Below are 12,579 nucleotides of genomic sequence, written 5' to 3' on the forward strand. Positions count from 1 at the left end.
AGCGTCGGTCCGCGGACTGCACTGGTGACCTCAACTATTAAATTTTTACTTCTCTCCCGACAATACAACTTACTTACAAGTACTACAAGTGTCAGTCGAAGCCGAAGGCGAAGGGCCACTTCAAAATCTTCCATGGTCTGCTAGCTGCACCGCCTGTTCACACAAATCGAATGAATATTATTAATTTTTTTGGTAGTCACTTGTCGGTCGCTCCTGTCCGGAAATCTTGTGAACCTTTGGCTTTGTAAGAGTTGTACCGGTAACAGTGCTTCACGAGTGCTGATGAAACGATCAGTTGGGAGAGAGTTGATACTGTAAATATTCGTAAAAGAATCACTTGTTGTTAAAAAAGTGTATTAAAAAAATACGCTTGTACTTTGAAACTGCAAGAAGCCTCAACCCTACTTCTGACTTGTACTTTGCCCATTCAGATTGATTCTTGGCAATTTCGTATCCATGTCAGATACAGAACTGTGAGCGTCTACATTATACTTTCTGCGGTGTGTACGCAGATTTACTGGCTTCAAATTAAATTCGATACTGGACGTGGTGTGGACACTGTCACATACACAGTCTTGTGCTATTGGAATCATCCGGATTGACAGTAAGGCCTAGTACAGTACCTGGGCACCGGTCATGGGAGCTGTTCGTGTCTGTGCTCTCCTCATTTGGGCATTGCTCATGCAAGTGAACTGCTGCTGTTCTACAGCGTGTACACGGCGCGACGCTGCAGATGGATTTGTATGCGTGTGCAATGGGCAGAGTTGTGATAGCATTCCAACGCTGGTGCACACGGCGGGCGCAGCGGCTATCGTGGAATCCGGGCAAACAGTTGGCGTGATGCAGCAGTCATCGGTCGCTTTCAATCGATCTGCGCCGTCTGGTGGATCGGCACACATCACGCTCAACACCACGCGTCACTATCAGGAGCTGCTGGGCTTCGGTGGAGCATTCACAGATGCTGCAGGGCTGAACATTCGCTCGCTGAGCACGGAAGCACAGAAGAATCTAATGATGTCATACTTCTCCCACACAACGGGCATCAAATACACTGTGGGCCGCGTGCCAATGGCAAGCTGTGACTTTTCCACTCACCAATACTCCTATGATGACTCACCAGGGGATTTTGAGCTCGCAAACTTCACCCTGACCGGCGAGGATTTGCAACTGAAAATTCCGCTCATCCAACTGGCAGGCGAGCTGGCTGGTAAGCCACTGAGGCTGTTCGGAAGCCCATGGTCGGCGCCGGCGTGGATGAAGACAAACGATAACATGAGCGGACGCGGCTGGCTGAAAGGAGCGGTAGGGGACAAGTACCATAAAACCTGGGCACTCTACTTTGTTCGGTAAGCCACCGGCCGGTGCTGTCACCTGTGAAATCACGGGCAAGCACCTGCCCTGCCGTGTACAGAAATTCCCTACTTGGAAAGGGCACTGTGGGCTTTCTGTGCGTACAGTAGAGCCGCGCGCTGAAGGATGTGGAGCCCAAGAACGTCCAGCCTGAAATGCTAAGGACGCCATTACCTATAGCTAAGAGCGGTGGTGTTGGTTTTCTGGCGGCTTTTGGCATGCATATGATCCAGTACGAATTGTTTCCAAGAATTGCTATAAGTAAGCAGCCAGGTTTCTGAAAGATAAGAACATCCCAGGCTAACCCGTTGGAAACTACAGTGAAACCTGTCTAAGACGACCGCTCAAGGGACATTCAAAACGTGGTCTCTGTAACCAGGTGGTCTCCTTATCCAGGGTCATTTGACTGGAATAGCATCCCTTGGTCCTGGTTGAAGTGGTCTTCTGGGACAGGTGGTCCCCTTATCCGAGTGGTCGCCTTGGCAGGTTTTACTGTACGTTCTTAGGTGCGCTACTCTACTGTACTGGTGTGCTCTCATTGTGCCCATGCACCAGAAAACACTGGAAGCTGTGCCTATAGGCAGGGAATAATTTAACCTGTATCGCATATCAGTTAGTTACCTGTATCGCACGCTACACAATTCTTCTGGGGTGCAAACAGTTGTAGAAAACTGCGATGGCTGCTGATTTTTCACCGTACCCTATGATGCACAGTGTGCATGACAGGTATGTCTCTTAGGGGTGAAATAGATGCACGAAGCTTCGAAAGTGCTCAGCTATGGAACCTGGCACCAGGTTGGGTTTGCAACTAAGGTGTTACAGTGTACTTGTGATCTGATCTTCCACTCTGATTAGCTTTGCAGGAAAATTTTGTCAAGTGTTGAAGAAAATTGCCGCCCAACATTTTCGAATTACTATTCAAGTTTGATTTTGCATGGCAAAATTGCTATGCAATAAATTGAAAGTAAATCATTCCCTGATAGGTGTACGAATACTGTGCCAAATTATCAGGGCATGGGTGGGTGCTTCCCCGAGCGTTTCTGGCACTGTCCGTTACTAGCATAGTGGTTGTCAATGCAACATGTTTTTTTTGTTTTCGAATCAACAAGCAGAACAAGTGAATAGTTAGTCAGTCCATTGTTCATGATGGTCTTCGAGGTTACTTCGGCAAGCGAGCCTCCGCCACTGCTAAAGCAGCGTGGGCTCCGCAGGACTGAGGAGGGTTCAAATTTCAAACCAAAATTAATACGCCTACAACTGCAAATGCACATGATACATGATTTCAGAAGGCTGAAGGAAATCCTGCATCTAACGTAGGCCATAACATGTGAGTAGTGCTCGCCCCTCTTCTCAGCCTGCATTTGTAGAGTGCCGTTGACGCCAGACCCATTCCGCCACTGGCTGACATAACCGCCGGAACAAACGAGGCTTGCTCAACCTGCCTCGCCCTCTCCTCATAGTGCCTTCTCTTTTCTCTTTCGGGTCGCTGCTACACAATAGTATGCGGTGCAGATCAATTTGGGTATGAGTGAGGGTTAAAACCCGTACATCAATCCGTGTGCGCTCAAAACGACTGCCCCACAAACCATTGGCAGCGACATCCAACCAGGCACAGTCCTCCACATTCGCGGTCCGGTAGCGAAGACGCTCCCCCGTCAGCGGTTGCAGTATGAGCTCAATCGACACACTGATGCCCACTTTTTCCAGCAACCGGGCTGTGACGTCACGAATTCCATTGTGTCTCATGGAGGTAAACCCTCCATAGGGGCACGACAAGGAATGCGCAACAGTTGCCTCTTGGCCGCAAGAGCAGTGCGACGGTGCCCTGGCCGACGTCCATCCGTAACGGAGGCAGAGTCCGTCCCAGAACTTTCCCTTCGATATATTGAAATGGTGCTTCTTTAGAGGACGGCACGTCAGCCAGCTCGATGACCCCTTCTCTTCCGCGAAGCCGATAGCGTGCCGTAGTGACTCTGACGCACTGGGCGATATCGCGTCTGATTCTGTTATCTGATGACGTCGGGAAGATGCCTCGGTATCTCTCTTGGCCGAACTGATTGGTGCCACGGAATGACCGGTGGAGCTGTCCCTGGACAAGATTCTCCGAGACAGGATTCGTCATTCGAACCGACGATTCATTTTGCTGGCATAGGGATTCAGGATTAATCAAACCGAGCCCACCCAGACGACAGGGCAATGCCATAAGGCATAAGCCGCCGGAGGGCGTCCCCTGGGGGTGCACGGCAAGTCAACGCGGGAATCAGTTCTGTCTTCACAATGTCCTCCAGCGGTTGTTTGGGACTAACTGCTGCGAGTATGAGCCATTCGAGTGCGAGTCACAGTCACACCTGTCAAATAGGTATTACCAGATTATTGAGAATTTAGGCATGACAAATACACCATAGCTGAGTCATAGTTAGTGGTAGAGCATCGCTGGCCATAAGCAAACGTCCCTGGTTTGAGTCCTGGTGGTGACAGTCAATCTTTTCTTCAGACTTTTCCCCTTTGCAACTCCCTCAAACTACTGATGAATAATTTAGGTGTGGGTTGGACTTGCGATGATGTGATGAAAAATTGAAAATTGAGATGTACTCGGTGCATAGAGAATTGGAGATGATCTTCATTTGTACTGGTTAGCATGGGCTTTGAAATGTGCACGTTTCAGATCTCATGAGGTTATCCAGCGGAATTGGTGTCCGTATGAATTTCCTTCTGTTTATCCTTCTCTGTTCCTACTTCTTTGACCCTTGTCTGTATAGGTTCATGGAGGAGTACGCCAAGCACAACTTAACTTTCTGGGGATTGACTGTTCAGAACGAGCCAGCTGATGGCTTCATCCCGTTGTGAGTAATGTGCTTGCATTTCACTATTAGTCTGTCCGTCTGTACAGACTTGTACCTACAGGTTTTAGTCGGGCTCGGATCACTAGCTCTAGTACATAGTAGCCGAGTGGTGGTAGTAATAGCTTACTATCAGATATCGTTGAAGGTGCGCCTTTATTACGGTGCATCGGGACTGTGGTCTTGGTGTGCAGTGAACTAAGGTGCCATGTGCTTGTACGTCGTATTGTTTCTTGTGTTCGGTGTACAGTAGGTATCGGTTATAGCGTGGGTGTTTGAAAAACGACTTTCTATTCCTATTTCCGATCTTTCTTACACACGATAAATCAAGTGTGGCATATCACATACATGTGCGCAGGGGCAGGAAGATCATCGCACATGCAACGCAGTACTTCTGTGCATGTGGCTGGTCATGGTCCCATAGGCTTACCATGTGGCTATGCAAAATGAGGTACATGACCACAACAGTTGAATCTGCAGCACTAGGACGCAACGAGAGTCAGATCAGAACGGAATTGGACAGATGGTATTACTACAGGCGATACACTTTGTGCTAATCTGGCATATTTCGCTACACCGTCCATTCTTAGGACCGATATATTCTACTATGGGATAAAATTGCTTGTAAGAATAAATGTGCACTTGAAATCCATGTTATGATTATGAAAACATGAGAGTTCATTCTTGTAAGCAGTATATTCTTTTACACGACCACGCTATAACCGATACGCACTGTACTTATTGCTTCCGTACGTTATGTATGAAATAACAAATTTTGTTATTCTAATTCGGCTTCCACTCTTGGCAGCTTCCCGTTCCAGAGCATGTACTTCTCTGCGGAAACAGAAAGGGACTTTGTGAAGACAGGTATGTCACGCACACACACATGCACTGTTGCTGTAAGTGGTAGCTTTTAAAATAGCTTTCAAGGCTGGGCATTTCCTGTGAGTTCTCAGTCTGTTGGCGTTGCTTTTGGGGAGGGGTGAAATTTTGATCCAGTTCCTCAATGTTTGCATTCGTGGTCCCATACACTAGTACGTGTCAATCCCCTGCATGCCCCAATGCCGTGCGAATTATAAATTCTATGGCATACCTAAACATTCTTGTGCATGCAAACATGCTCGGTTCTTGTACTGTAGTATATAAACTCAACTTTAATCAGGTGTGCAGGAATGGACTCGGATGGAGAGCCAAGGTTTAATTTATACAAAATGTTATCGCATGAGCTGATTGTTTAGTAACTGGTGGTGTTAGTGGACAGTATAGCGTAACTTGTAGTTCCTTGGTCCTTTCTCTTTTGTATAAATCAACTTTAATCACATTCTTCGCACTGATTTGTTATTATAGTGTTGCAGTAGTAGTACAGTAGTGCCGCTTCGTGCTCTATGCGACTATGGAGCCCGGCTGTAAGTAGAACATACCGGACAATGAGATCTGATTTCGTCGCGTTGCGTGCACTGTGCAGACTTGGGGCCGACTCTTGCCGCCCATGGCCACCAAGATGTGAAACTGATGATCTTGGACGATCAGCGTATCTTCTTACCTGGCTTTGCCAAGACTGTAAGTGGTGGCTGTACTATTATAAGTCCAGTATTGTGCACATGTTGAAAGTGCGGGCATATGCGTACAGGAATTCGGACCAACTAAGGGGCCATCCAGCGTTATCAAGAGTCCATAACCCAAGAGTATGCAACTGTGATCTCTTTTCTATGGGCCAACCGCGCGGCGCGCTGCCTTCATTACATCATTCAGCTGCAGTCCGCGCACTGCGGAAAATCAAACACCGCACTTTCCCTCTAGTTTGAAATGAACTTTCGTACGGAACTGGAGTTCACGTGCCAGAATTCAGAGATTGTGTAGGTACTTGAACGAATCGAGCAAAAACGGATGGGCTCGTGCGAGAAATTGAGAGTTTGAATGCATGCTTTCAGAGCGTGATGAAGGCAAGTTACGTAATGAAGGCAGCGCGCCACGCATGCACCCATAATCACAGTTGCATACTCTTGGGTTATGGACTCTTGGCGTTATCAATATTTTTCACGAAGCGAAAAAGTTTGGTTATGACCCTCCCCCACCCATCCACCTCCTGAGCGAAGAATATATTGATTTGACATATAGTGGCTTCTTGATGTTTCAGCTATCATTTTTTTCCAAATGAAACTCTCCTTGACCCACCCATAAATGAAACTTTTTCATCTTGTGTGTAAAAGGTCAATAATTGCGGATGGCCCCTGATTCGAGGTATTTTAGATCACAGTCCTGAATGTCATCACCCTTCTGTATACAAGTTACTGATGTACTTGGCTCGCGTACATAGTCATTTGCTCCAGCGTTACTGTTGCTCTGCATGCATGCTCTGTGTGTGTGTGTGTGTGCGTGTGTGTGTGTGTGTGTGTGTGTGTGCGTGTGTGTTTGGTGTGTGTGTGTGTTTGGTGTGTGTGTGTGTGTGTGCGTGTGTGTGTGTGCGCGCGTGTGTGTGTGTGTGTGTGTGTGTGTGTGTGTCTTTCTTCTCTTTCTCGGACTCTTCCTGACTTTTCTTTCATTCTCCTGGGTGGTTACCAACAGCCAGTATATGCCGGAGTATGTGGTGTGGTGTGTGTGTGTGTAGAAAAAAATGGAAAAATGAAAAATAGGGATTCACTGGCCAGAAAAAAGTCACTTCAAACAGCTGTGTGGTGGATACCAGGCTAAAAATAGTGGATTCATCAGCCTTGCAAGCTGTTGAATGGTGTAATCCCAGCACAAATTGCTATGTCTAACATAGCTGTTCGCTATCATCGCTTCCGCGATGGGCATGTCTGAGGTCTGAGGTCTGAGGTGTGTGTATCGCTGTACATGTGTAGGTGCTGAGTGACCCTGACGCAGCCAAGTATGTCTCCGGAGTAGCTGTGCATTGGTATCTGGACGCTGTAGCCAGCAGCAGTGACCTGGAGGAAACACATGACAGGTTAGTCCGCATTGCCAATATTCATCTGGTCCGGTGGTAGATTCAGGTTGATACCGCTACAGAATGTTGTGACTTGTCCATGGTATTGGTGTGACGATCATAACACTGCGAAATTGTGATTATAGCGCTGCTTAGGTCAAGAACTAGGCAATAGTGGGGTCAGTTGTGCTATCTGATCCTATGGTCTTATCGTCCGGACCTCTTAGTCTGACAATGGCCAGTGCTTCTGAAGTTTCATTTCCTTTCCCTTGTTGGATCTCCGCATTGACATGCCGTGGAAACAAGATGTCCTTGAGGAATATTAGCTCCATGTTGCAATATGTGATCACAGCCACTCACTAACGCGCTGTTCATATACCAGACATGCAAGCATCACATGCACACACATGCGCACATGCATGCCAGTCATATATTATGACACATAGTCACCTCATGTCATCTCACTGCCATCGCACAGCTTCCCAGACAAGTTCCTGCTGTCCTCCGAAGCCTGCGAGGAGCTGGTCGTGAAGCTGGGCAGCTGGGCGCGGGGTATACACTACGCCAATGACATCATCAAGGTGAGATCACATGACCAGTTCAGCTAGGTACCCCGATTACACGTGTACTTGAGTTGATATGACAATGATGACCATTGACATGATGCGTGATTCCACTCTTTGACCCACTCCTGCATGTACAGCTTTCCTGAGAAGTTCATATTTTCCAGCGAGGCATGCGAAGGATCTGAGCCGCTCAGTCGCGGTGTCAAACTGGGTAGTTGGTCACGTGCTGAGTCGTACGCGCATGATATTATCACGGTGAGTCCGAACGCAAGTGGGCACGCGCTGGGCCGCTGCTAGTGGAACGTTCTGAACTTCTCGATGCTATAGTCAGTGTGCTCTGCTGCTTGGTATCGCTCTGCTGTTGCTGCTGGCAGCCTTTCATGGTGCGCACCGCTATCACACCAGGTATTATAGAAGTGACTTCAGATTAGGGCTAGTGTTTATTGTCATTTGAGTAATTGGTGTATGAGTATGTATGGACATGTAGTGCACTGTAGCAGTCTTCCCAGTTCCACCTTTTGACACTGAACTTCAGATTTGGATCCACTCCAGAGGAGGTACTCGCCTAGAACTTGTATCGCCTTCGCTAGTAATGTCAAGGTTTAGCAATGGTGTGATTCAGAGAGAAAGAAGCACTGTTGGTGCTGTAGGTGGCAGCATTCAGAGAAAGAGAGAGAGAGAGAGAGAGAGAGAGAGAGAGAGAGAGAGAGAGAGAGAGAGAGAGAGAGAGAGAGAGAGAGAGAGAGAGAGAGAGAGAGAGAGAGAGAGAGAGAGAGAGAGAGAGAGAGAGAGAGAGAGAGAGAGAGAGAGGGGGGAGGGAGGGAGGGAGGGAGGGAGGGAGGGAGGGAGGGAGGGAGGGAGGGAGGGAGAGAGAGAGAGAGAGAGAGAGAGAGAGAGAGAGAGAGAGAGAGAGAGAGAGAGAGAGAGAGAAGCCAACGAAGAGGAATGTATATAGCCTTTGTTGTGGTGTCATATCGGGTTACTGTATGAAGGACCTGGCTATTTTAGTGGGGAGTGGAACTAGTTCCGTGTTCTGTGGCTCTACACACTTCTTTCCTGGTGTGTTCATTTAATCTTGTTCTCCGTGTGGCCTTTTTTGTGTCCATAGGATCTAAATCATTGGGTAGTGGGCTGGACTGACTGGAACCTGGCCCTGAATGGTACTGGTGGACCTAACTGGGCACACAATTATGTGGACAGTCCTATCATAGTCAACCCTTCCAAAGACGAGTTCTACAAACAGGTATGGAACAATACGTGGCGTGACATGCGAGCACCTTCACAATCCTCTTTTTAAATATGATGTACACGTTCATGTTGCGGTTGTGCACATGCCCTTTGCTATGTTACCGTAAGAACCGGCCCTCAGCTTGGCAAATTTGCTACGCAATGCACTCTGATTCTGGCACACCGTTTGGTTTTAAAACTGGTCAAATAATTCGGTACAGACAGTTACTTGAAGTACATGTGCAGCCATGCTAGCTAGTTGTCGGAACACATTGAGATCTCTTCTCTCTTTCTTTCTCTCTCCTCACCACCTTCTCCTACAGCCTATGTACTACGCAATTGGACACTTCAGTGCATTCATCCTGCCGGGATCTGTGCGCATCCATACTGATCTCTCCGAGCCGTTCCTCTCCTGGGACCTGGAGACGGTTTCCTTTTTGACTCCAGCTGCAATATCTGGCTTGCAGCAGGATCTCGTGACCACTGTCATTCTGAACAAGTAAGGCACGCAGGATTACTTATCATACTTACTAGTATCTTTGAATAGGATTCAGCCCAGTGGCTAAATCCACTGTCCGCCATGCCAAGCACCTTTCCTGAACTGGTGTGCTGAGGATACTCACAGTTTAAAACTGTATAATAATGTGCTATATCGCACAGACGCACAGTCATGGGTTTTACATGTTGATTCAGCATCAACTTGATAACTTCCTTAGGCCACGCCGTTTTTTTTTCTCTGTTTCGCGTCACCTTATTCGATGAAATCAATGAGGGAGGGCGAAAAAAATAAAAAAAGCCATCCAAAAAAAACAGTGTACGTGCATTGCATTTGTGTACAGTGAAGCAACGCGGCACTGTTCATGTACATTGACATGTACATGAATACATGAGTGTATCCCCTCTGCCATGCTTGTGGTCCAAACACAGGCGGCATGATGATTGTGTGACTTGCGGCCCAGCTTATTGCACACACATGTACATGTACATGTGTGTGAGCTGAGTTACATTTTCCGGTTTTCTGGGCATAAAATTTGTATTGCATTTTCAAAAAAAAAAAAAAATTTAAAAATTCGACGAGGAGACAATAATTTTAATATGGCAATAAGTAGGACGAGCTGAAGCGACATGTGGACTACTTTATAAACAATGTAAGCGATGGAGACGATGCAAGAAACAATCTAAAGGGTAAGGAAAATACATGTAAGAAGAAAAAGGCAATGGAAAAAAAGATGATTCGAACAAGTTTTCGTACAACACTCTTCAGGAATCACCGTTGTACTAAAGAACAAAATGAGAACAAAGGGAATAATATAGCAATAAAGGTAGGGTGACACGATACAATGACAGCACTGGAATATCGAGGTGCGATTTCTCACAAAAGCGTGCAGAACACAAGGGTATACAAGTAAGAACTAAGCGTGACAAGTACTAGTGTGTATCAGCAACAAAAACAAAAAAGTGAGAACGAATGATAATAATAACAATAATAAACAAGAAGGTGACAAAACACATTTAGGCACAAGTGGCAACAACGTTGCCACACTACACAAAAGAACATTATTTGAACAATTTTAGGGTAATAACACTATCTTTCTGGACACACAAATTCGGCTTATGAATGCGCTGACAAACAGCTTCCAAAACTTGTAACTGCAAAAGATAACCATGACGAGCACGGCACAAAACAGAAAAACAGGAATCAGAATAAGTACGACAACAGTCAGTACTAGAAACCAATATACAATCATTTGGTATACAATCATTTGGTTTCTAGTACTGACTGTTGTCGTACTTATTCTGATTCCTGTTTTTCTGTTTTGTGCCGTGCTCGTCATGGTTATCTTTTGCAGTTACAAGTTTTGGAAGCTGTTTGTCAGCGCATTCATAAGCCGAATTTGTGTGTCCAGAAAGATAGTGTTATTACCCTAAAATTGTTCAAATAATGTTCTTTTGTGTAGTGTGGCAACGTTGTTGCCACTTGTGCCTAAATGTGTTTTGTCACCTTCTTGTTTATTATTGTTATTATTATCATTCGTTCTCACTTTTTTGTTTTTGTTGCTGATACACACTAGTACTTGTCACGCTTAGTTCTTACTTGTATACCCTTGTGTTCTGCACGCTTTTGTGAGAAATCGCACCTCGATATTCCAGTGCTGTCATTGTATCGTGTCACCCTACCTTTATTGCTATATTATTCCCTTTGTTCTCATTTTGTTCTTTAGTACAACGGTGATTCCTGAAGAGTGTTGTACGAAAACTTGTTCGAATCATCTTTTTTTCCATTGCCTTTTTCTTCTTACATGTATTTTCCTTACCCTTTAGATTGTTTCTTGCATCGTCTCCATCGCTTACATTGTTTATAAAGTAGTCCACATGTCGCTTCAGCTCGTCCTACTTATTGCCATATTAAAAAAAAATTTGTTCCGGTTTTTTTTTTTTGAACTCCGGCTGTGAAATACATGCGCGCGGGGGACGCGAAACATAGATAAAAAACGGTGTGGCCTTAGATACAATTTTCAGTGGGTGTACGCCACACACAGCAGAGGGGACCATCTGCCAGTGTCACATCTCATAGTTTCTTGTTGTCTCCGGCGATAATCTGACACCTTATGGTATGGAGCAGCGATCCTGTCATGAACCTTTTTTTTATTAAAATGTTAAATATTTTATTGCATCGTTTGTGGCTTCGTTTGTTTCTGTGCGTTTGTAGACACAATACAGCTCAGACCGTTGTATTTTACGACCCAAGCGCTGGCTACATTGAGCGCGACGTTCAGGCAAACTCTATTGTTACGATCCAGTACCCACTGCGCTCGCAAGCGTAGCTAATTGACCCCTGTGCTTTTCTGCCGCAGTAACAATCTCATGGTCTGAAGACTGTTGCTTGTGCTGGTAAGCCACAGGTACGGTACCCAATGCACAGCCTGCACACGTGCCTCGTCTTGCCAACATATTTGTTCCTTTTGCTTTTTCAGCAGCCAACCAGTTACTTCACTTGTATGCTATTTTAACAATCCAAGTCCATTTTAGTTTATATTTATCATCAGGAGTTTGTTTAGAACTACAACTTCTATAGACATGTACATGTATAGTCCTAACACTTTCGAAGCCGTTGTTTTGGGTATTTTATACTTTAGCAAGCCCGAAATTTGACAATCAAGACAACATTAAAGTTTACTGCAGCGGCTTATTTCTTCTCTTATCTCCTACTTGCATCAATGTGCAAGCTTGAAGACAAAACACAATCGCACGTCATAATTATGGCATTTTCAGCACGAATTGTGTAGACCAACGCACTGGTGTTCTAGCATTCCATAAGGTACTTGGTGAGTGGACATGGAGGATGTACTACATCTACAGGGTAGTACCCCGGGAGCCGCAAAGAAAAGTACCAGTATATGTTCAGGCGGGCGAAGTTGGTCCGGCTCAAGTTGAGGTGGGTCCGGGGGTCTCCCCTGGGCATTTTTGGAAAAATCCGGTCAGAAATAGCAGAATTTGGCCCTTTCACAAGTTTTTAGAGCCCACTACAGGGTATAATTACGCATGGATATCTATTATCAATGTACAATCAAGAGTAGATAAACAAGAGTGTGCAACTCCGGATCTCTTCTGCACAATCTGCAGATACCCCCGCCCACGGCGGAATTTTTTGTTGACGTCACCTTTTTTC

The 12,579-nt window shown here is 45.9% G+C and overlaps 1 protein-coding gene across 2 annotated transcripts; it reads left to right on the forward strand.

Annotated features, from left to right (window-relative positions):
• Positions 1–82: 82 nt before the first annotated feature.
• LOC135804659 (lysosomal acid glucosylceramidase-like) lies at positions 83–12,201 on the forward strand. 2 transcript variants are annotated; one of them, XM_065318582.1, is made up of 9 exons: positions 83–1,346; positions 4,110–4,193; positions 4,999–5,057; positions 5,656–5,750; positions 7,034–7,137; positions 7,595–7,697; positions 8,791–8,925; positions 9,233–9,408; positions 11,620–12,201. In XM_065318582.1, the coding sequence occupies exons 1-9, from the start codon at positions 637–639 to the stop codon at positions 11,732–11,734; spliced, it is 1,581 nt and encodes a 526-aa protein (XP_065174654.1). In that variant the 5' UTR covers positions 83–636; the 3' UTR covers positions 11,735–12,201. The 2 variants fall into 2 exon arrangements, with proteins under 2 accessions (XP_065174654.1, XP_065174653.1); XM_065318581.1 differs by lacking the exon at positions 7,595–7,697 and adding an exon at positions 7,820–7,937 and having other exon boundaries at positions 85–1,346.
• Positions 12,202–12,579: the final 378 nt, after the last annotated feature.

Source organism: Sycon ciliatum, chromosome 1 (assembly GCF_964019385.1).
Source record: "Sycon ciliatum chromosome 1, ocSycCili1.1, whole genome shotgun sequence".
In the NCBI taxonomy this organism is placed as follows: domain Eukaryota; kingdom Metazoa; phylum Porifera; class Calcarea; order Leucosolenida; family Sycettidae; genus Sycon; species Sycon ciliatum.